At 40.8% G+C, this 23,226-nt stretch overlaps 1 protein-coding gene across 2 annotated transcripts in view; it reads left to right on the top strand.

Moving 5' to 3' along the window:
• Positions 1-23,226, top strand: part of GRB10 (growth factor receptor-bound protein 10) — a 184,188-nt gene that overhangs the window by 147,116 nt on the left and 13,846 nt on the right. For both annotated transcript variants that reach the window (XM_006875287.1, XM_006875286.1), the window contains 4 exons: positions 5,975-6,052; positions 6,904-7,020; positions 7,817-7,883; positions 8,099-8,186. In XM_006875287.1, coding sequence (XP_006875349.1) covers positions 5,975-6,052; positions 6,904-7,020; positions 7,817-7,883; positions 8,099-8,186 — 350 coding nt within the window. The remainder of the gene's footprint in view (positions 1-5,974; positions 6,053-6,903; positions 7,021-7,816; positions 7,884-8,098; positions 8,187-23,226) is intronic.

Below are 23,226 nucleotides of genomic sequence, written 5' to 3'. Positions count from 1 at the left end.
ATTTGTTTTCTGGTTTAGAAATCAAATAGATTGCTTAAAGGGCAGGGGATGTTACTATTATGGAATGGTCTTCGTTTGCAGCCACCTTTTCTCTGTGTTTACAGCATTTCAGGTGCTGCTGATGCAGAGAACATATGCAAACCACAAGGCACGCATTGGTCAAAATAAACAAGTGCTGATCTTAAAAAAAAACAAAAACAACCAAAAACGAGTTATGCCATTGTATTTTTAATTGGGTTAACAGAAAACAAAGCTAACACTGACTTTGTACAGCTTTAAGTTCCCACTGTATCTGTGTGATATCATTTCTGCAATCCAATGACAAAAGAAGCAAAATGGCAACCATCCCTGTTTTTCTCTGTTGGTTGGGAGTGCCATATTCAATTAGATATGAGTAAGAAATGAGGTGACATGTTGAAAAAGAAGGAAAATATTTCTATAGTCATACTTTCTAAAGCAAGTGCTAAGGGAAAAGATTGGTTGGATTGTAAACCTTTCTTTAAAGCCCACTTCACTAAACATAAAAGGACAAAATAAATGATTTTACTGTTTCCACTGGTAGCCCTCCCCATCCACCTTAGCTCCATAAATTAAATGCATCAATTCTTCTCCAGTATTCCTTATTCCAAGGGGACTTAAGTGTATTATTGAGAGAACTTGTCAGCAGCTATCTGCTTAGCTCAGAGATGTGTTTAAATACATTTTGTTTAGAATAAATGTGTGCATGTGTGAACTAAGAGCAAGAGAGGATGGAGAGACTTCATTCTCCCAGGAGGGACCAGTACTTGAAGAAAAGGACATCATTCTCAGTAGATGCTGAGTGGAAAAGAGGAAGACCCTCCACATAATGGATTGGCACCGTGGCTGCAACAGTGGGCTCGAACAGAGGCATGGCAGTGTCTGATTCTGTTGAGTTAGAACCCATTCAAGGGTACGGAAAACCAAAGTCTCATCAGGATGCCTTTAAAAAAAAAAATCCAATCAAAGCAATGGCTTCTGAGAGTTAAATTCAAGACAGAGAGGTAGGTCAGCTCAGAGGTTATGGCAACCGTATTTTAGGATCCTTTGATAGATTTTCTTCAAGGACATAGAACGATCTTGGGACTTAGTAGAAAGAAGTTTTCAAGAAAATTGAAAACTGCATTGGTGAGAAAAGAGCCGGGAAACTTGTGCCCAGGAAGTTTTTGTTTTTCCATCCTAACAACACACCTGCTCATTTTTTAGAGCATCACAGACTGAGAATTTCCCCATCCCACCCTGATCTTGGCCCTTCAGGATTCCTTTTCTTTCCAAAACTCAAAGAACATGGAAAAGGATCAGGATTTGAGCCCATCAGGGATGCCAAAAGTGCCATTTTGACGGAGGCATAAATTGAAGAGAATAGAATTCTTGAGGGAAGAATTAAAGAGATGGAAACACTTCTGTCAGAAGGCTACAGATGAAGGATGTTAAGAAACAATAACTTCATATTTTGTTGTTTTTTTCCAGATCTTAATAAAAGATTTCAGTGATGTTGTAGCAATATTTTTTATTTGGCCTTGTATATGTGTTTATATATATAGTTGTTGTTAAGTGCTGTCGAGTTGGTTCCAACTCATAACAAACTCATAACAACCCTGTATATGGTTTTGTATATGGATTTGAACTGCAGACCATGTAGTTAAGCAGTGCAGTGTTTATCCTACAGCCACACCAGGAGTGTGTGTGTGTGTGTGTGTGTGTGTGTGTGTAAATATAAAGGAAGTGGTGGCTCATAGCAACCCTGTTGAGGGTTTCCCAGGCTGTAAATGTTTATGGAATCAGAAAGTTGCTGGTGGGCTTCGAATGCTGACCTTGGGTTTAGCATCCCAAAGTGTAACCCACTATGCTACACAATACATTTTTTCCCTTCCATTTTCTTTCTTTGCTTTAATTTAATTATATTTTTATAATATCTTGAAAAGTCTACTTAGATCATTAATTTTAAACTTTGCTTCTTTCCCAATATATGTCGTTGCAAAATTTGCTTCTTCGTTTCTCCTGTTATAGTTCTCTTGTTACACTTTTATAATTATAAAGCGTGAAAAATTTTTTTTTGTATTTCATCCATGACTGGTGAGTTTGTATTTTTAGGTATAAAATTGCACTTTATTAAATAGTTTTTAAATAATTGTTTTTAGTTGATCAAGTGAATGTTTCTGCATTTATTATCTGTATTTACTCAAGAATTCATGTTCTCTTCCCATTTATATTGATTACGGCCTCTAGGTTGTTAGTTTAGTAGTAGAAGCTCTTTAAAGTGTTTCTATATGAACCAGACTTAGGACAGCCCCATGTACAACAGTCCCAGTGTGTGTGGTCTCTCATAAAGTGCACAGACTAACCTTACAGTCAAAGCAGTTAAGTAGCATGAGTTATTTTTCATTCACCATGCTGCAGTGAAGACAACCAGCTGTTGACAACTCCTTGATGTCCAGAATTTTTATTGGGGGACACACACAGTTGAAGCCTGCATGGTGGACCTTAGTCTCTTTCCTTTCCAGAGCTTGAATTTCTACTCTGTGGTCTAAAGCCCCACCGTGAATCACGTACCAGTAACAATGCAGGGCTTCTGGTGTGGTGCTGTAGGAGCCACTCCGGACTGCGAACCCCAAGTGCCTCGGAAACCCTACACAGAGTCACTAGGAGTCGGAACGAACTCGACAGTACTTAACAACAATATAGGCTAGGAGTCCTGGTGTGGCACTGTGGGCTAAGCACTGGACCACAAGGTTGACTTGAACCACAAGGTGAGCTGTTCAGTCTCACCAGCTGCTCCTCAGAAACCCAAATGACTCCGTGGCACTTAACATTATAGCTTTGTGGCTTGTCCCAAAGCTCTCAGGTAAACAAAGGATCAGGCATAGTATTCCAAAGGCTTAGAGATTATCTCCCAGGAACTAGGGACAAAAGGCCTAATTTTTCTTTTGTTTTAAGTACTGTTGAGGAGTCAGTAGCAACCTTGTGGTAAGCAGTCCAGTGCTTATCCTACAGTGCCACACCAGGACTCTTTGGACAAGGTTTAATTTTGTCTCTTTCTCTTTCCCTATCTGCCTTTCTTTCTCATACGTGAAAAAGATAACGTGTATACCTCAACTTTATTTTGATTATCTTTCGCATGTTTTCTGTTTTGTTTTCCATCTTTTCTGGATCCTTCTATTTAGGGTATATCTATATGTGGTGCTGTGGGTTAATGTGTTGGACTGCAAAGTCAGTTCAACCTCACAGGGTCACTAAGAGTTGGAACCAACTCAATGGCACTTAGCATAAATTTTGGTGTGGTGCTGTAGGATAAGCATTGGACTGCTAACCACAAGGCTGACAGTTCAAAGCCACCGTCTGATCCTCAGAAACCCTATACAGTTGTTACTATGAGTCAGAACTGACTCGAGGACACTTAACAACAGTAGCAGCAACAATACCTGTAATACCCACAATGGCGTGTTTTCCCCACTGATGATCTTTACGTTTTTATTTTGACGATTGTGATTTAATTTTATCATTTAGCATAATCATTAATATTTATATTTAAATATGTTATTTATTTTTCAATTTGTTCCATCTACTGTGCATTCTTTTTTTTCTCTCTTTTTTTTAAGTTCATCAAGTATCTTTGTTATGCATGCCTTTATCTCATCAGTGGTAACTCTAGATAGTGTAACATCTTTAACTTATTAAAATTTAACATCTGGTAACATAGTGGTGATGAATCGGGCTGCTAATCTCAAGGAAAGCAGTTTGAAACAACCAGCGGTTTTGTGGGAGAAAGATAAGACTTTTTGCTCCCATAAAGATTTACAGCCTAGGAAACCCTGTGCAGGGTCGCTATGAGTCAGAACTGACTCCACAGCACATAACAACCAATAACCATTCCTTTTCATTGGCGTCCTGGTGTGGTGCTGTGGGTTAATGCGCCGGACTGCAAGTTGGTTTGAACCACAACGTCTGTGGTTCAAGCTCACCATCCGCTCCTCAGAAACCCGTTGTAGGGTAACTATGAGTTAGAATTGACTCGACGGCACTTCACAACAAAACTACTTGTTACTTCTTCCAGGCCGATGTCAGAACATTCTACTTACCTTATCTTTTCCAAAGTATTCTTTCCATATCTTCGTTGTTGTTGTTGTTAAGTGCCATCAAGTCGGTTCTGACCTAGAGTGACCCTTTATAGGATTTCCAAGGAGTGACTGGTGAGCTTGAACCACCAACCTTACAGTTCAAACCTACTTAGCAGTCCAGCACATTAACCCACACTGCCATAGCAGGACTCCTTTCATATCTTAATTCCCTATATATTTTCCACATTTTAAAGCCTACTGTTGTTTTATATGGTCAGGTTTTTTATTTTAATTACCTATTTTGTACCTTATTCTTTACTGAAGTACAAATTTACCTATTTTGTACCTTATTCTTTATCCTTATATTTTGAGGTCAGAGTCATTCCACTCAGCAGGTTTTGTAGGGTGGGCTTTCTGACAAATTCTTTCAATGTATCTTTGTCTGGTATTTTTTATTTCACTTTTATTATTGAAGGATGTTTTTCCCCTCGAATTGATGAATCCTAAATTGACAGTTATTTTATTCAACACTTTTGCATATCGCATTGTCTTCTGACTCATTGTTTGTGTAGAAAAGTAGTCAGCTGACTGCCTTGTAGCTGCTCCTGTTAAAAAAAAGACTGTTCTTGGTGGTTTGTTTTTAATATTTTCTTTGTGGTTGTTTTTTTTTCAGTAAAATTATCATGAGGTGCCTCGGTGTGGGTTTCTTTGTATTTTTCCTACTCTTTGAATATCTGGTTTGTTGTTTTTTTGTGTTTTAAAGATTCTTGGCCATTATCTCTTTAAATAGTTCTTCTTCCCAGTTCTCTCTTTTCTCATGGCTGTGCAGTTGTACCTCTGTTAGACCTTTCCAGTATGTTTATCATATTTGTATTTTAGAAATTACTACTTGGCTTTAGAACCTAGGTCAGCAACTGAGTTAACATTCCACGAAAGAAGATCAAGAGAGAGATGTAACCCACTTGATAATTTTCTGTCCTTTTCTTAGTAGTTTTTTGGTAAATTAGGGGTTTTAATTGGGATTTTGGAAGCATATGCAACTTGGCAGAGCCATTACGAGTCAGTTGGCAGGCTAAAGAAAGCATGACGCACTAGCTGGTTACAGAGTAAGCCTGGTGCTTAGGAAGAGCATGGGTTCAGGGCAGGCTATATGCTTTCAATCCCTGAATACTTACTTTATCATTGTCAGACACAGATTGCTTCACTTTTCTGTGTTTCACAACTTCCCTTGTCAATAAAACGGGGATAATAATACCCAGACTTTTCTGGTATGGTGCTGCAGGTTAATGAGCTAGACTGCAAAGTTGGTTTGAACCACAAGGTCGGCAGTTCAGGCTCGCCAGCTGCTCCGCGGAAACAGGGTCGCTATGAGTTGGAACCAACTCGACAGCCCTTAACAACAATAACAACACTTTATATCCATAGCTTGGAGAGGATTTTATGAACTAGTAGCATAAAACACTTAGAAGAATACTTGGCCATAATAACACCCAATAAAGTTCTTGATCTTACCATTATTACATCTATTAATGTCCTCCTTGGTGTCCTGGGTTAGTGCACTGGACCGCTGGGTCAGTTTGAACTGCAAAGTTGTGGTTCAAGCTCACCAGCCACTCCGTGAAAACCCTATCCAGGGTCGCTGAGAGTTGGAGCCAACTCGACGGCAGTAGCAACAACAACGTCCTCATTACTTTCTCCCGTGTTCTGGAATCTGTGCGTTATTACTCTTCCATGAGTGACAGTAGTGTAGGATGGAGAGAGAGGAGTGTGCCGTATCATATGACGTACTTCCGTACGCAGAGGCTGGTTTTCGTTGCTGTACTTGGCATGGCCGTTCACTGCCTGTGTTGTTCACAAAGCCCTGGTGACTGACTCAGGCCTGTCCCCTTTCCCTTCAGTGTGGAATGCTTCTGTACCAGAATTTCAGGATCCCTCAGCAGAGAAAAGCCTTGGTCTCGCCCTTCTCAACACCTGTGGTAAGTAACAGCTGTCACCTGCACAGGTTACGTTTCCTTTTCAGCAGGGTCAGCAGGTGTTCTGGATGCCTCATTTCTGTCTGGGTTGCCAGGAGAAGCTCCAGGCCGCACATGCGTTTCAGGGAAACAGTGTGTTCCACAACATTCCATTTCCCAGGAAACTGAGTAGTTTTGTAGTGTGAACAGTGTAACTGCAGGGCAAATTCCTCTGAGGTTCTTCTCCCCATCCCAACTCATCCCCCTCAAGGGTGGTTAGGTAGCTGTGAACAGCAGCGGTTAGCTGTACTGAGAAAGTGTCTGTCTCACCTTTGACGGCTGTTCTTTAACTCCTGGAATCCATACTACAGTTGACCATTGTGCTCTTTTTTCTCTGGTGAGAATTTACAGAGTTCATGGACTTGTGTTCTCATGGCTCACTTTGCCTCCCAAAAATGCAGAAATAGTTCATCCTCTTAAAAGTTTGTTCAGTATATATTCCTGTGAGAAAGCAAAAGCGTGCCACAGAAAGAGTCCTAGTACCCGTATACCTCAGAATACTGGGTTCCTATCGAGTACTTTTGTTTCTCAGTACAAGACAGGCAGGCTTGGAAAGACCATACAGTCAAAATCCTACTGAGTCAGCTGCCCGAATCCTGCTATTGCCACCTTTTGAATACTATAAGGAATACTTGTAAAGAAAAACCAAAGCCTGGTGTCACTGACTTGTCACCCTGAACCAGTAGAGAGCTGGGGAGGAAGGAGTGTTCTCTTCCATCCATTCATGGCCATCTTGTTTTCATACCAAGACTTCCCTGTGTGCTCATGTGGCCTGTTTTCCTGCATTGTAAAAAATGATAACTTTCACTTTGCAGCGCAGTGTTTCCGAGAACTCCCTTGTGGCCATGGATTTTTCTGGGCAAACAGGAAGAGTGATCGAGAATCCAGCTGAAGCCCAGAGTGCAGCCTTGGAAGAGGGCCATGCCTGGAGGGTGAGTCCTGGATGCCCCCATCTCGAAAGGACTCCATTGTGGTCACATGTCCACCACTTGGGTCTTCACTATGGATGTCAGCAAGTGGGTGGATGGTTGGATGGGGGTATCTGAGTTTGCAACAGCAAGAGACGATTGGTAATGGGGGCTCCTCCACATGCCCCCTGCCATCAGGGAAGTCCACTGCTGCCCTGTGCCCTGGCCTTACACCTGAGTAAGGCCAACAAGCTCCTACCATGACTACCACTGATAGCTTCAGGACCCTAGGTCGCTCATTCACCTCTGAGGCTTAGAGCTTCCCCACTAGATGGGAAGAATGCCACCCCGTGGTTTTCACAGATTTCAAAATACTGTATAATACAAGGCTCTGCCTCAGAAACCCTTCTCTGTCCTGTAGTTTCCTAATATACGGGAAAGAAGGAAGCCCTGAAAGATCAGAGGTTTTATTGATCGATGTTTTGAGGAACTGTTTGAATTCAGCAGTTTGTTCTTGATTTTTTCCTAAGAGTTTATCAATGTTTCATGGCATTTTCTTTGCATATCTTCTGTGTCAAAGCAACTTAAAGTATTAGCTAGAAAGATACTAGGTTTTTGTAGTTTTGGACCGTAAGCTTTTTGTTTCGAGTGATGAGTTAGATGCTCCAGGTGACTTCGTTCATAGGTAAGAGCCAGTGTTCCTCACCAGAAGCCTTCTCTGGGTTAACATTGGCCCCTTAACCTGAGATTGACGCATCAGTGACTTGTTGGTTGTGCCAGTCTGTTGCCTCTAGTGCTAACATGAGGATTTCTTTTGTAGAAGCGAAGCACGCGGATGAATATCCTTGGTAGCCAAAGTCCCCTCCACCCTTCTACCCTAAGTACAGGTAAACATGGCACGTTGGCCTCATCTCTTTATACATAAAGAAAATAAAATAGCTCCCACCCTTCCCCAAGCAGCATGTGAAGTGTGTGAGCCATGTAAGTTGTCCACGAGAGTTTCGTGGGCCTCCGAGGCTATCAAGACTTGGTTGTGCTTTGAAGAAGACAGTTCTATTGGAATGTGAAGATCCTAACCTCCTTGTTGTCCTTTCTCCAACAGTGATTCATAGGACACAACACTGGTTTCACGGCAGGATCTCCAGGGAAGAATCACACAGGATTATTAAACAGCAAGGACTTGTGGATGGGTAAGGAAACAGCTGCCATTAAGAGCTACCATTCTTTGAGGATTTACTGTGGTGGACATTGTTGAATTCTTCAGAGCACCCTGACATTGCAGGTAGTAATTTGATCCTCATTTCAAAGAGGAGAAAACAGAGTCTTGGAGAGGATTAAGTAGTAGGCAAGGGTTACACAACTGGTAAGTAGACAGGGAGATTCCAGTCCATTTCTGATTCCAATCCATTTCTTTCAGTAGTCTGTCTTAGAGATCTCCTTCCTCTCTGATGAAATGTAAATAGAATAAGAGTATAAGCTAGTCATTTTAATTTGGTAAAGTAATGTTTTATTGTACCTGAACCTTCTTAATTTTGCGTTCAGTTAGCTTTTGCTGAGAACAAACCACTCCACCCTGTAGTGATTTAAAACAATGAAGCTACATTATTTCCTTCAATTTTAGGAGTTGGTTGAGTGACTCTTACCATCTGAACCAGCTCAGCTGGAGCTGGTTAATACAGAATGACTTCATTTATATGTCTGGTGTTGGCTGTTGTCTACAGCTGAGCCAGCATGGGATGACTGAGTTACATGGGTCTAGCAGGCTAACACTGACTTACATACATGGAGGTGGTTGCCGGACTCTCAGAGCAGCAGGAGAGGTCAAACTCTAGTGGGCTTTTCAAGTCTCTCCTTGGATCATGTTTGCTAATATCCAAATTCCGCAGTGACCAAGCTCAGCATCCCTCTGGGGAGGGAGCCCTGAGGATGTGGCTACGGAGGGGGGGAGGGCAGGATGTGATTGATTGGGACTGTTACTGCAGCAGTCTGTCAGTGCAAAGTTCCTCGTGAAGCCCTGAGATCGCACGGCACAGACGAGCTCTAGTTTTGCTTCGCCACCAAGTGAGAGGCTCTTTTACCTTCTGTGTCACAACTGTCTTACCACATGTTCTTAAAAGCTACTACTGACCTCAAAGAATTCTCTTATGTTCTCTAATTTAAAACTTTGCTACAGAAGTTTTCAGATGTCCATGAAAGAATAACGTAAGTTGAGTCCCGCCATTTACATCAGCCTCTGTAGACAGGTTAAAATCCCCCTTTCTGCAAATGTATATTGAATTGCAAGGATCAAGCATTCAGAACTCCTGAATCGGTGCTGAAAAACATCTAAGGATAAGAGTTGTCTTTGGTGGGTCTCAGGAGAAGATGCTAGCCCTGCTGTCATTGGATCAGTTTTGACTAAAAATAAACGTGTGAGGCAGAGTAGAGCAGCCCTGTGGGACCCCCAAGGCTGGTGCCTTTGTGGAGGTGGAATGCTGGGAAATCAGTGGTGTATGTGAAACCTTGCTTTTCATTTGGCAGCCAGATGCTTGGCCACTGTGCCTAATCAGAAGACCAGAAAACCAGACAAAACATTTCCCAGAATAAAAAATTGAAAGTGAAAAAATAGTTAAAGGCCCAAGTTCAATATAAAATATTAAAACACACTAAGTCACAAGTAATAGATCTGTGTTGGATGAAGTATAGCCAGAGTGCTCCTTGGAGGACAAGATGGCCAGACTTTGTCTCATGCTTCCAACATATTATTAGGAGGGACCAATCACTGGAAAAGGAAATCATGTTTGGTAAGGTGGAGGGTCAGAGAAAAAGAGGAAGACCCCCCAGCGAGATGGGTTGGCAGAGTGGCAGCATCAATGGGCTCAAACATAGCAAGGATTGTGAGAAGGACCAATCAAAGCAAAGCATGAAGAAAAGGAAATTTCTCCTGTGGTAGCAAAGAATTTATAATTTTAAGATAAACTATTAGGGAACAAGAAACAAGTGGAGGAATAAAATTAGAGACTAAGCAAGGAAATAGAAAACATCAGACAAAACCCATAGAGACCAGTAGAACTAAAGAATAAACCTACTGAAAGTATAAGAGGCAAGAGAAACACTCAACAATAGAGTCAAACAGATGGAAGATGGAATAAATGAATTACAAGGCAAAAGCAACAGAATTGTCAAGAGAGAAAGAATCAAAAATAGTGAACAAACCCAAAAAGAAATGAGTCAGTTAAGATATCTGGCATTAGAATTACTGAAATCCTAGAGCACCATTCCAATAATATTGTTCTATGCTGTTGAGTTGGTTCTGATCACAGCAGCCCTTTACAGGATTCTTGAGAGTGGTTGATGGATTTGAACTGCCCACCTTGCAGTCAGCAGTCCAGTGCTCATCCTACAGTGCCACACCAAAGCTAAAGGCACAGAAACAGTTTTTCAAAAGGTAATCAGAACAAAGGTCTGAACAAAGAACCAAGCCTGCAGATACAGGAAACTTACAAGAACCCCAATCAAAGGAGAACTAAAAAGATCAGCTATGTGCCATTTGTTGTTGTGCCAGGTGCTATCGAGGTGGTTCCAACTCATAGCAACCCCTGTTTAGGGTTTCCAAGGAACAACTGGAGAATTTGAACCGCCAACCTTGTGGTTCAAATGGCCCTTGTGGTCCAGTGCTTTGTCCTATAGCACTACACCCGGACTCCAAATCCTAATAAAATTCTTTTTTTTTTATTTTCTTTCTTTTTTAACAGACATTAGCTTTACATTCAGCCAAGCATACAATTTGTTGAATCACGATGATTCCTAATAAAATTCTTGAAACTCAAAGGGGAGAATTCTAAAGTTCTGAAGAGAAACATTTAATATTACCAGCAACTTTCCTAAGAATCAGTGTAGATTTCTTCCTAAAAACTCGAGAGGCCAGAAGATAATTGAATAACGTATATTGTGAGGGTTAAGCAACATGTATTGGTTGGACCGTGACTACCTGTGGTTTGGCAGTTAATGATGTCGTTTGGTAGTTATACAATGACATTATCATCTCCATGATGAGATCAAATGTAATCTAATCACTCTGGTGATGAGATTCACTGTGAGCAACCAGTCAGTTGGAAGGGCAGTTCCTCGTGGATGTATCCAGTATATATGAACGTTCTGACGCAGCACTCAGGTTGTTTGCGTGCACTAAATTCTGTGTCTGGCGTGTCATCATCTGATCTTCAGTTCTTAGAGCACCTGCTAATCTTGGATTTGTCCACTTTGGTAACCTCTGAGTCAGCAGCCTGCCATCTGACTGCTGGCCCTAGTTTTGTGTTCAAGAGAAACTTCCCACTTGATGTCTTGCCATGGACATGGAACTTGTCAGCCTGTACAACTATGTGAACTATTTTCTTGAGATAAATCTCTCTCTAGCCTGGTGTGGCACTGTAGCATAAGCACTGGATGAGTCGGCACTGACACAGCAGCACTTAACAACATAAATGAATATACAGAGCACAGTGTACTCTTGGAGTGGTGCTGTGGGTTCATGCAATGGACTGCAAGGTCAGTTTGAACCACACAGTCAATGGTTTAAGCTCACCAGCCACTCCTTGGACACCCTATACAGGGTCACTATGTGTCAGAACCGACTCGATGGCACTTAACAACAACAACGTTGGACTCCTGTTGTGGCGCTGTTGGATCAGCACTGGACTGCAAATCACAAGGTCAGCAATTCAAACCCTCCAGCTGCTCTGAGGGAGAACAATGAGGCGGTCTACTTCCATAAAGATTTGCAGCCTCAGAAACTCTACTTAGGGTTGCTGTGAGTCAGAACTGACTTGGTGGCACCTAATAGCAGCAGATGACTATATACATATACCAAGGGGATTTAAAAGTATATGGAAAAATGGAAATACAGTGGCATTTTCCCACAAACTTTTTGAAGTCCTCTCCCATAAAAGTTTCACTGATTTTACTTCTCTTAGAGAGCCCGGCTAAACAAAAGCAATTTCCAACCAAGAATTTACCCAGCCAAGTTGTCATTCAAACTTGAGAGGGAAAACATCCCTCCAAAATCAGAAGCTGTGAGAATTTGCCACTACCAGACCAGTTTACAAGTACTCAAGAGAGAACTCCAAATGGAACGGTAAGAGCATTAACTAAATAGTCATGTATCCAGGGAAGGAAATAAATAGATTATCCCGAGAGAGATTTATCCAAGAAACACAACAACACAGGCAATCATAACGACTCAAGTCTATGATATCATCAGTACATAAATTCTATCAATAAATCCCCTGAACCAAATATCAAATTTATCTGAAATAAGTATAAAATAAAGTAATCAGCAGAAATGGGAGAGGGAGAAGCATTCAGGAATAGATTCATTGTTTTGGGGTTGTATGTTAGCTGTTTATTATGTTAAACGTTACACAATTAAGTTGTGTATGGTAATGTTGTAACTACTAAGAACTCACTAAAAGGAAATATTCAGAATAAGAAAAGAAAGTTTGGAAAAAAGCTTGTCATAAGATTGTTGCCAAATAAAAACCAAAGTAGAATTAAAATACAAAAACAAATTATGCACAAAACATTCAAAAAGCAAATAGTGATATGGATGATGTAGACACTTCAAATGATCTAAGCATCCCATACAGAAGGCTCAGAGTGGCAGAATAGAGTAAGGAGTAAAAAACAAACAAACCATGGTCTCTTTTATAGTTTATAAGAAATGCACCATAGACATAAGGATGCAAACCAGACTGAAAAGCAAAGCATAGAGAAAAATATCCTATGCAACACTAAAAAAAGAGCAGGGCTGGCCATACTGGTATCAGATAAAACAGACTTTTATATCAAAATCTATCACAAAGAGTAAAGAAGGGGACTTCTGGCAAGATGGTAGAGTAAACAGACATGTGACACAGATGCTTTACACAGATACAGATGATAATCCTGGAACTCCAAGTTTCAGAGAAAAGGATAGAATAGTGGGTTCAATACTGACTAGAAGAAGAAACTGAACAGGGACAACAGAAGAGGAGACAGACAGGTGAAATGATGGCTGCCCTGACTCACCAAGGCCATCTTGAACTTGTACAAGCACCATGGAATCAAGACCGCGGCCTGCTGGCACGGATGCACATCAGTGGTTGGCTACAAAAAAGATGCAGTTCTCTTTTGTTCCTCACATTTTCCTGGTGACCACCCTCACCAACCCCCTGTATAGCCCCTGCTCTGCCAGAGGTTGGTGCCATACCGTTGTAAGTCAGGTGCCGGGTGTACGTAAACTGGAGGCACATAAAGTCTGCCTCTTCAGACCAGCTTCAGAATGCACAGAGCCCCGATCCCTGGCCAGCCCGTACTACCAGGAACTCTCATTACCAGCCTTCCTGTCCCCAGCTGCCCTCGGGATCTGAAAGAGTTTCTTCTGGAAACAAAGACTCTGAGCTCAGCTACGATTAGGCCCTGACTGTAGGCCTTCAGGAACTCCATCTAGGTCCGGTCGTGCCACCCTCTCACCCTTCCCCTTCCTTGTGAGCTCCTTGGCAGGCAGAGGGCACCAACCCATGGCATACGCTGTCCTCCACGATTTTATTCTAGTATTTTCCTTCCTTTATTTTTGTTTCTTTCTCTTTCTCCCTATCTTGGTTTTTTATACTTTCTTTCTCGGCTTTCCTATTTTTTTCCTTCTGTTTCTCCTTCCCCTCCCTTTCTTCTTTCTTTTTCTCTTTTCTTCTTCCCTATCCCTAGTTTGTATTGTGCTTTACTTTCTGTTTACTCTCTTTCTTCTGAAGTTTTATTTTCTTTTCGTTTTTTCCTCTTTTTGTTATCATATTCTTTTTTAATGGCTGCTACCTGGTTTTTAGTTTGTTTGCTTTTTGGTGTTTGTTTGTTTGTCATGTGTGTATGTTTGCACATTGTTCATGCCCCATCCAGTGGAAGACAGCAACTGTGTCCATATAACCCAGCAACAACCATACGCCTTGCACCCTAATCACTGACTAAGAGTCACTACTAGCTCCTGTGCTGTATGATCAGTAACAGATGCCAGCCACTAAACTATGCTGTGCAAGCAGCGAACAGAAAGCTGTGCATACACTTCTTTCCCTGTCACACCCACCAAGAGGCAGGTAGTGAGTGCCTAAAAGTCTACTGACATAAAATCATCAACTAACTGCAAATATAATAACACCACAATGTCTCAAAGACAACAGACTATTTCTACTAAGATGAAGAAACAAGACAGAGTGGCCCAAACAAGTCTCGAAATGCAGAACCCAAAAACATTTCTGGGGAAGAAAAATATTGGAACCACCTGATAACAAATTTAAAAGAATGCTGTTTAGGTACCTTTTCTTCAGTGCACATGGATCTTTTCCAGGACACACCATATACAGGGACTCATAACAAGTCTCAACAAACACAGAAAGGTCTTAATTGTACAGAGCATCTTCTCTGACTCTGACCTTGCATGATGACAGCAATAGGAAAAATAACAAATAATGGGAATTTCAGAATAAACTACAAAGTACCTACTGCTTCACAGAAGAAATCCAATGTGAGGTTTTAAAATTCCCACAGTGAAATGAAGACAAAACATATCGAAACCAGGGACACAGCAAAAGCAGTACTTTGAGGGAAGTTTATAGCAACAAATGCCTACCTTTGAAAAAGAAGAAAGATTCAGTCATTAACTTAAACCACTAATTTGAACAGATAAAAAAGGGAGAGCAAAATAAGCCAGAGCTACCAGTAAAGAAGGAACTAATGAGATCAGAAAAAAGAACACCAAAATTAACAAAACATAAAGATGGATTTTTTGAAAGTTTCAGTAAAAGAGAAACCACTGGCTAGCTTTACAAAAGGAAAACAACACAGGTGACATTACAGTCGATCCAACAAAAATGACGATCCTATATCATATTACTGAGTACTGTGAAAAACGATAGCAAATTTGAAAACCTAGATAAAACACACTACGTACCCACACTTCATACAATAAACAGTGGCGTGTGAATCCACAGTTGGCGACTTGGAGCCTGCTCTGTAGGAGGAAGATGAGGCTTTCTGCTCTCACAAAGATGTGCAGCCTTGGAAGTGACTCAACAGCACTTAACGAACAACAACCCAACTAATATAAACAAAGGTAGAAATTTTAAGCATCTCCATTGCAAAAAAAGAGACGCTGTCATCAAAAAATTGCCAGCAAAGATAAGCCCAGACCAGATTGCTACACTGCAGAATTCCACCAAACACACACACACAGGGGCTTCAAAAGGTTATGGAAAAGTAGAATTAAAAGGTAATGAAAGATTTCTGTGAGTTTCATAAAAGAGGAAGGAACACTACTTTGCGTGAAACCAGCATATCTCTGATGATACCTAAACCAGGCAAAGACATTACAAAAAGGAAAATTATAAACCAATATCATTTCTGAGTGTAGATATAAACATTTTCAACAAAATTCTAACCAAAACTTCAGTGACATACCAAAAGTCAGACACTGTGATTGAGTGAGAGCCCTGGTGTGGTACTTTAGAGTAAGCAGTGGGCTGCCAAGGTCAGTGGTTTTAGCCCACCAAGCTGTTCCTTGGAAACCCTCTCTACAGGGTAGCTATGAGTCTGAACTGACTTGATAGCTCTTAACAACTGCAACAACAAAGTTAAGTAGCATTCATAGCAAGATTACAAAGGTGGTTCAACATTAGAAAAACAATGTTAATTCAACACATAAAAAAAGGAAAAGAGTCATATGTTTATATCAGTTGGTGCTGAAATGACATTTGATAAATACAGCACTATTTCCTGATAAAAACTGTTAACAAAATAGGAGTGAAGAAAAAATTTCCAGTGTTAATTCAGGGCAACCAACATTCTACTCAACAGAGAAAGACTGCCAGCCTTCAGATTCCCAACATCACCACTCTTACTCAACATAGTACTCCTAGCCAGAGCAATAAGACAAAAAGAGAGAAAAGTATCCAAATTCAAAAGGAAGAAGTAAAACTTATCTCTAAATGCAGATGCCATGATTGTATACAAACAAGACCCCAGTGATTTCGTAAGAAATTGCTGGAACTAATAATTGGGTTGCTCTCTATTACCAAAGACCACTCCGGGAGTCTTGGTGTGGCGCTGTGGGTTAATGCTCTGGATTGCAAAGTTGACTTGAACCACAAGATCAGAAGTTCAAGCTCACCAGCCACTCCTCAGAAAACCCTATATAGGGTCGCTATGTGTCAGAACCAACTTGATGGCACTTAACAACAATACCAACACTCCAAAGAAGAAATCAAGAAAACAGTATCATTTGCAGTAGAACTCAAATCAATAAAATACTGAAGAATCATCCCAACCAGGGACATAAAAGTCTTATACAATGAAAATAATAAAACACCACAGGTCAGAACAGACTCGACAGCATTTAACAAAAACAACAGATTAAAAGGTAATTCTAAAAGTGGAAATGTATCCCCAGCTCATTGTAAGCCTTAATATAATAAAAATGTCAATTCTACCTAAAGGTATCTTTATGCACTAGAATCCAAATAAAAATCCCAACAATGTTTTTTACTGAAATTGAGAAACTAAGGAGCCACTTAATATGGAAAGGAAAGAAACCCTGAATAGCTAAAGCAATATTGAAGGAAAAGAACAAAGCAAGAGGCCGTATAGTCCCCAATATCAAAGCGTACTTTGCAGCCATTTTAATCAAAACAGTCTGGGGTTGGTTCAATGATAGATGCATAGACTTGTGCAGTTGCATTAGGAACTCATATCTGCACCTCACCGTCTGTGGACAACATCATGATAAACAGAAAATACTGAAGTTGACAAAGTTTTTATTTTACTTTGATCCACAGTCAACACCCATGGAAGCAGCAGTCAAAAAATAAATTGACAACAAAGGCAAGAAGTGACTGGCTTACAAGCTTTCAAGAGGGAACATAGATGCAGAGGATGTGGAGGAAGGTAGAATCTCCACTGAGTAGTATCCAATCTGTCTGGGCGGGGCTAATGATAGGAAATGCAGATAGGTCTCTTGTGATACAATGGTGAATAATTATTATCAGGACTGATTGTGAAGGTTGGAAATGTAAAAGTAGACATTTTGTAGCAAGGAGGGGAGTGATTAACTTTGCAGTCTAGGAATGGAGGTCCCTTGCAGTCAAGGGAGAAGAGCGGAGAGCAGGACCCTACCCAGAGAAGCAGTGATGCCTGAGATGGAGGCAGAGACGATGACGTGGAGAGATGGAGCAGCTGGAGACTTTAGTCCCAGAGAGGGAGAGGGGCTGTGTGCTGACGACCCGGGGCAGGCTTATAGGGTATACCCTTTGGTTGGTTGATGATGCACAGAAGGGATTGTAACCATGGCAATGAAACAATATACGATAGGATGAATGTAAAACTAATGTTCTGCTGTGTAAATCACATAATTGAGAATAAAACATTAAAAAATAAAATGACATACTACATTGGGCAAATCTGCCAATGGCTGGGTGTAATTCTGAGTTCTCAATTATGGTACTGGTGAAAACATTTTAATATGCCATGAACTGCCAGAGAACAAACAAATCTGTCTTGGAAGTAGTAAAGCGAAGGGCTCCTTAGAAATCATGATGGCCAGACTTGGTCTCACATACTTGGGACATATAATCAGGAGGGACCAGTTCCTGGAGAGGTACATTATGCTTTCTAAGTTAGAATGTAAAGGAAAAAAAGAGAAAGACCCTTAACGGGATGGGTTGATACAGTGGCCGCAACAGTGGGCTCAAACATAGCAATTAAAATATCCAAATATTACATGCCAGAATATCGGAGACATTAAAGCACTAGTGAATAAATCCACCACTTGTCCATCAGTTTGTCAAACCGTGGTGCGTGTGTGTTGCTGTGATGCTGGAAGTTATGCCACCAGTATTTCAGATATCAGCAGGGTCACCCCTGATGGGTAGGTTTCAGCAGAGCTTCCAGGTTTAGACAGACTAGGAAGGAGGACCTTGGCGGTCTCCTACTGAAACAGTGAAACATCATCTGGTCTAGTGCCAGAAGTTGAGCCCCTCAGTTTTGGAAACAAGAAGTCCGAAGGGCAAGATTAGTACTGTAGGGTGTATGGTGTAATGTTTTCCAGCAAAATTCTAATGGGATCACCCTTGTTGCCCTCAAAGAATAAACAGGTGCTATGTCATGATCTTGTGCAGTGGGTTAATGCACCAGACTGCAAAGCCGTTTGAACTGCAAGGTTGACAGTTCAAGCTCACCAGCCGCTCCTCGGAAACCCTATACAAGGTTGCTATGAGTCGGAACCGACTCGACAGCACTTTACAACAATGTCATGATGGAAATAATTTCTACGATGTAACTTCCCTGGCCTATTTCTGACCGATTCAGTTTTTCAGTTTCCTTAAAATTTCTTCCTAATAAGCCTTATGATTTTCCTGTCTTTCAAGAAAATCTGTCCAGATTATTTAGAATCCCAGAAGACAATTGCCATAGGCTTCTGGGCTGGCTGACCTCTCTGCCTTGAATGTCACTGGCCCAGTAGATCCCCTTGGAATGCGCTCTCTGCATTGGACCTTTTGTCTGAAGGCATCCTCTCAAGACTAAGACACATATGTGAGAAGGCTTCAGAAAGGTCAAGGAAAAACGGAATTTTTTCACAAACTGTTTGAAACCTCCTCAATTATTTAGAGAACTTGCCTGTAGCCATTCACTGAAACAGAGACATGTTTAAACATGTTTTGTTTGAATATGCCTATGCATGTAGGAACTGGAACACTGATAGCAATCCTTTGTACTTATCCTAATAGAGGGGATGGGTACCGGCATATAGTTATAAGGGAAGGTACAGATGTGTTGCATAGGTGAGAACAACAAAATCATGTCAATGCCCGTAAGTCAGTTACGGCTACTAGCCGTAATTTCAGTTAGCAGCAAGCATTTGCACCTCCCAACAACTCCAAAAACAGATTGTTTTGGTTTCCAAGTCCTATAAGAATTTTGCTGGAAAACATTACACTGTCTTTATAGGAGCAGCTAGTGGATTTGAACTGCTGAACCTGTGGTTAGCAACCCAATGCGTAGCCCACTACACCACCAGGGCACCAGAAGTATCTATGTTGCTATGTTATTATGTGCCACCAAGTTGATTCTGATTCATAGCAACCCTGTAAAGGGTTTCTGAGAGTAGCTGCTGGGTTTGAACTGCTGAACTTGTGGTTATCAATCCAGTGCTTTTCTGTCAGCACCACACCAGGACTCAGAAGTGTCTGTGCTGTTTGTTGTTGTTGTTAAGTGCTTTCTAGTCATTTCACACTCACAGCGACTCTCTATAGGGTTTCCAAGGAGCAGATGGTGGGTTTAAAGTGTCCGGTGCTTATCGCAAAGCACCACACCAAGACTATAGTATGATGCTATGGTTGTGGTTATGTGCTGTGGACATTTTGTGCACAAACCATAATGTCATTGCCACATTTAACAAAACAAACAAGAATTCTTTAATGACTAAATTTTCATTCAAATGTCCCCAGTTGTGACCACATACATATAAAAAAGTGTTCTTTATATTTAGCCTGTTTAAAGGTTAAGTTCTACAACTTGCGTTTGGTTGATACATCTGTTAATGCATAATTGTCATTGTTAAGTACCTTTGAGTCAATTCTGACTCATAGCAACCCTGTATAGGGCTTCCAAGGGGTGGCTGGTGGATTTGAACCACTGGCCTTGTGGTTCAAACCGACGTTGCAGTTGAGTGCTTATCCTACAGTGCCATACCAGGATTCCATTAATTACAACTGATTTGATGCTTGATTCTGTGCTGTGGAGTCGGTTCTGAATCACAGTGGCCCTGTATAGAGTTTCCAAGGCTGTAAATCTTTATGGACGCAGCAGAAAGTGTCATCTTTGTCCCGTGGAACAGCTGGTGTTTTCGAACTGCTGACCTTGAGGTTATCAGCCCAACTCAGAACCACTGTGTTATCAGAGCTCCTTTAATATGTAATTGCCTCTGTTACTATATAACAGAGTCCTGGTATGGCACCATAGTTTAAGCACTTGACCTCAAGATCGGTTTGAAGCACAAGGTGAGTGGTTCAGACTGAGCAGCCACTCCTCAGAAACCCGTGCAGGGTTGCTATGAGTGAGAACCAATGCGACCTCACTTAACAACAACACCAACATTAATATATAATAGTCTCCTTCACCATTTCAGTTGTTATTGAGTTGATTCTGACGCTTGACGATCCTGTGTGGTTTTCAATAGCTGATTTTTTTTAAGTAGATAGCAAGGCCTGGTTTTCAAGGTGCCTCTGGATAGACTCGAACCTCCAACCTTTCAGTTAGCAGCATAGCATGTTAACTATTTGCACCTCCCAGAAACTCCAAAAACAGATTGTTGTTCTTGTTGGTAGGTGCCATTGAGTTAGTTCTGACTCATAGCAGTCCTGTGTACAACAGAGCAAAACATTCCCCCCCAGTCCTGCCTCATCATCTCATTGCTGTGTCCTAGTTAGTGCTCCATAGCATTACATGGAGTTCTTCCTCGTTTCTTCTTCAACCAATCCCCATTGAGGGCCATTTGGAATTTTCCAGATTTGTGTGATACGAAAAGCTGCTACATCATTTTGTGTTTATGCTGGTGAGCTCAGAGAAGAGAGAAAAGACAAGTGCACATCTAGTATTGTAAGATATGACCAGATTATCCTCCAGAGGAGCTGAAACACATGGTAGTTCCAGCAGACATTTCTCAAAGTGACTTCCTTGCTCTTCAAAGGAATAGGTAGGCAGATGACCCGTTAGGAAGGGGATGACCTCTTCTTCCCATAGGTTTAATGAAGAACTCCTTTTAATTCTTTCTCATTGCACAGGTCTGAACTCTTCATATCTTGTTGCCCATTTTGTCATTCCTGTTTTGACTCTACTAATGGTGGTTGCTTTGGGTTATGACCACATCTGCTTTTATAAGTTTTATGCGGTTACATATGTCATCTCTACCCCTTACCCTTCTGGATTTTTGAATAGTAGTCCTGTAAGTTTTTTCCCATTTCTAGATAATAAAGGAGTCCGTTCATCTTTTTATCTAGCGTTTCTAGCTCATTCATAATACTGCCTTGCTTTGTTTCTTTTTGACTGTTTTTCTTTATTTGTTTAGCTCTCTAGTATATTTGGAATGGCTTAATTTTGGTGTGGTGTATAAAGAGTGAATCTAATTTTATTTTGCTTTTCACATTGTTATAAAATTATCTTAAAATAACTTGTTTAAGATGCCACCTTTATCACATAGCAGTCCTTTTTAAAGCATTAGCAACGACTCCTCCTTGTTGTTAAGTGCCATCGAGTCGATTCCGACCCATAGCGACCTATATAGGGCTTCCAAGGAGCGACTGGTAAGCTTGAACCACCAACCTTGTGGTTCAGATGACTTTGCTGTCCAGCACATTAGCCCACAGTGCCACACCAGGACTCCATGACTCCTCCTAAGTATTTTAAGAATACACACACACACAAATGGTTTCTCCTCACAAATGTTTAGCAGGCCTAATAGGCAAAGGGCTAACATTTGAAATTTCTTGCAGTGTCATTTTTGAGGGTTTTTTTTGGTTCACAACCTGAAGCTGTGTTAATAGTGAGCCTCTAAACATTCTAGTGGTATTGGTGTTAAACGTATCGTCTCTAGCATTAATTCCCAGAAAGCCATTAGCTCACCAGCGCTGAAACCATACTGCAGTGAAGGGAAGGGTCCATAGTGGGCTTCACTTGACACTGAATCCCCAGGTAGTGACCATGACTTCTAACTCCCTGAGAGGCAGACGTGTCAGATAGCCAGGGAGGTACCCATGGGGCCATGTGCATTTAGGAAAAGCTTGCTTGCTTGCTTTTTTTTGGTTCCAATAAAACTTTATTTATTAAGCCAGGTTGTGAACTTGACCATGCCTTAGAGAATACCTACAATGTGCCAGGTACAGTTCTAAGAGCCTTCCATGGTTTATTTTATGTATTTTTTTCAACTCTTAATGTGAATATAGGTGAAGATTTACAAAGCAGACAGATAGTTCATAAACATTTTGTTTCATCTCTATGACCACAGTTCCCTCAGTGTTACATCACTCATCCCACTTCCTCCTGTGTTGCTTCTTCCCATTCCTTCTTCAATTCTAACTTCTAAACATTATCCTTGGATAAACGTTAATGATTTATTTTTTGTGTGTTTGTTGAGAACATACACAGCAGAACGCCAATTCAACCATTTCTATAACTTTTTCTTGTGAATTGAATGAAGGTTTACAGAGCAGATCATCAGTTTTACATTCCGCATATCATAGACTTTGCTTCATTACGTGATTGCAATCCCCTCCATGTATCAATAATTAACGGCATTTACCTCTAGTCACTTTACATATTACACCTCCCAGTGTCTCCCACTACCTTCATCTTTCCTCTGCTAACCTCCCTCTTGTTGTATATTGCCTGCCCTGTCGCCCACGGTAACATGTGTCTATTCTCAAGCCCATGAATAATTTTCTCTCCACCCATAATCATCATAGATTGTTTTCTTTTTTCAAGAAAACTTTTTATTAACTGTTTACAGCATTGGTCTCCTACAATATTTGTTCTTTTGTGATTAACTAATTTCATTATGTCCTGAAGGTTCAACCATGTTGTGAAGTGTTTCATAGATTTGTCATTATTCAACATTTTGTAGTATTCCATTGTGTGTATATACCAAATTGTGCTTAACCATTCTTCTGTTGATGGGCTTTTAGGCTGTCTCCAGTTTATCAATGTCTCTTAACTGGTACATTTAATTTATTTACATTCAGTGTAATCATCAATCTACATGAATTGTTTGTTATCTTTTTCTGTATGCTTTCTGACTTTCTATAATAGTGGACTCATACAACTTTTGTCTTTCTGTGAGTGATTTACTTCACTCAGCATAAATGATCCATCTTGAGAGATGTTTCTCTGATTCTTCTTTCTTCTTTAACTTTTTCAAAGTATTTCATTGTATAATGTAGTTTGGTGATCCATTCATCCAGTGATGGACATTTAGTGTTTTTCTGTCTTTTTGCTATTGTGAACAGTACTGTGGTGAACATTGTTGTTGTTAGGTGCCATTGAGTCGGCACCAACTCATAGCGACCTTATGCACAGCAGAACAAAACACTGCCCGATCCAGGGCCAGCCTCACTATTGTTGGCAAGTTTGAATCCATCGATGCTGCCGCTTGGCCAATCCATCTTGTTGGGGGTCTTCCTCTTT

Source organism: Chrysochloris asiatica, unplaced genomic scaffold, assembly GCF_000296735.1.
Source record: "Chrysochloris asiatica unplaced genomic scaffold, ChrAsi1.0 scaffold00317, whole genome shotgun sequence".
Taxonomy (NCBI): Eukaryota; Metazoa; Chordata; class Mammalia; order Afrosoricida; family Chrysochloridae; genus Chrysochloris; species Chrysochloris asiatica.
Note: the sequence above shows the minus strand (reverse complement) of the source record. Positions and strands in the feature narration are given on the sequence as shown.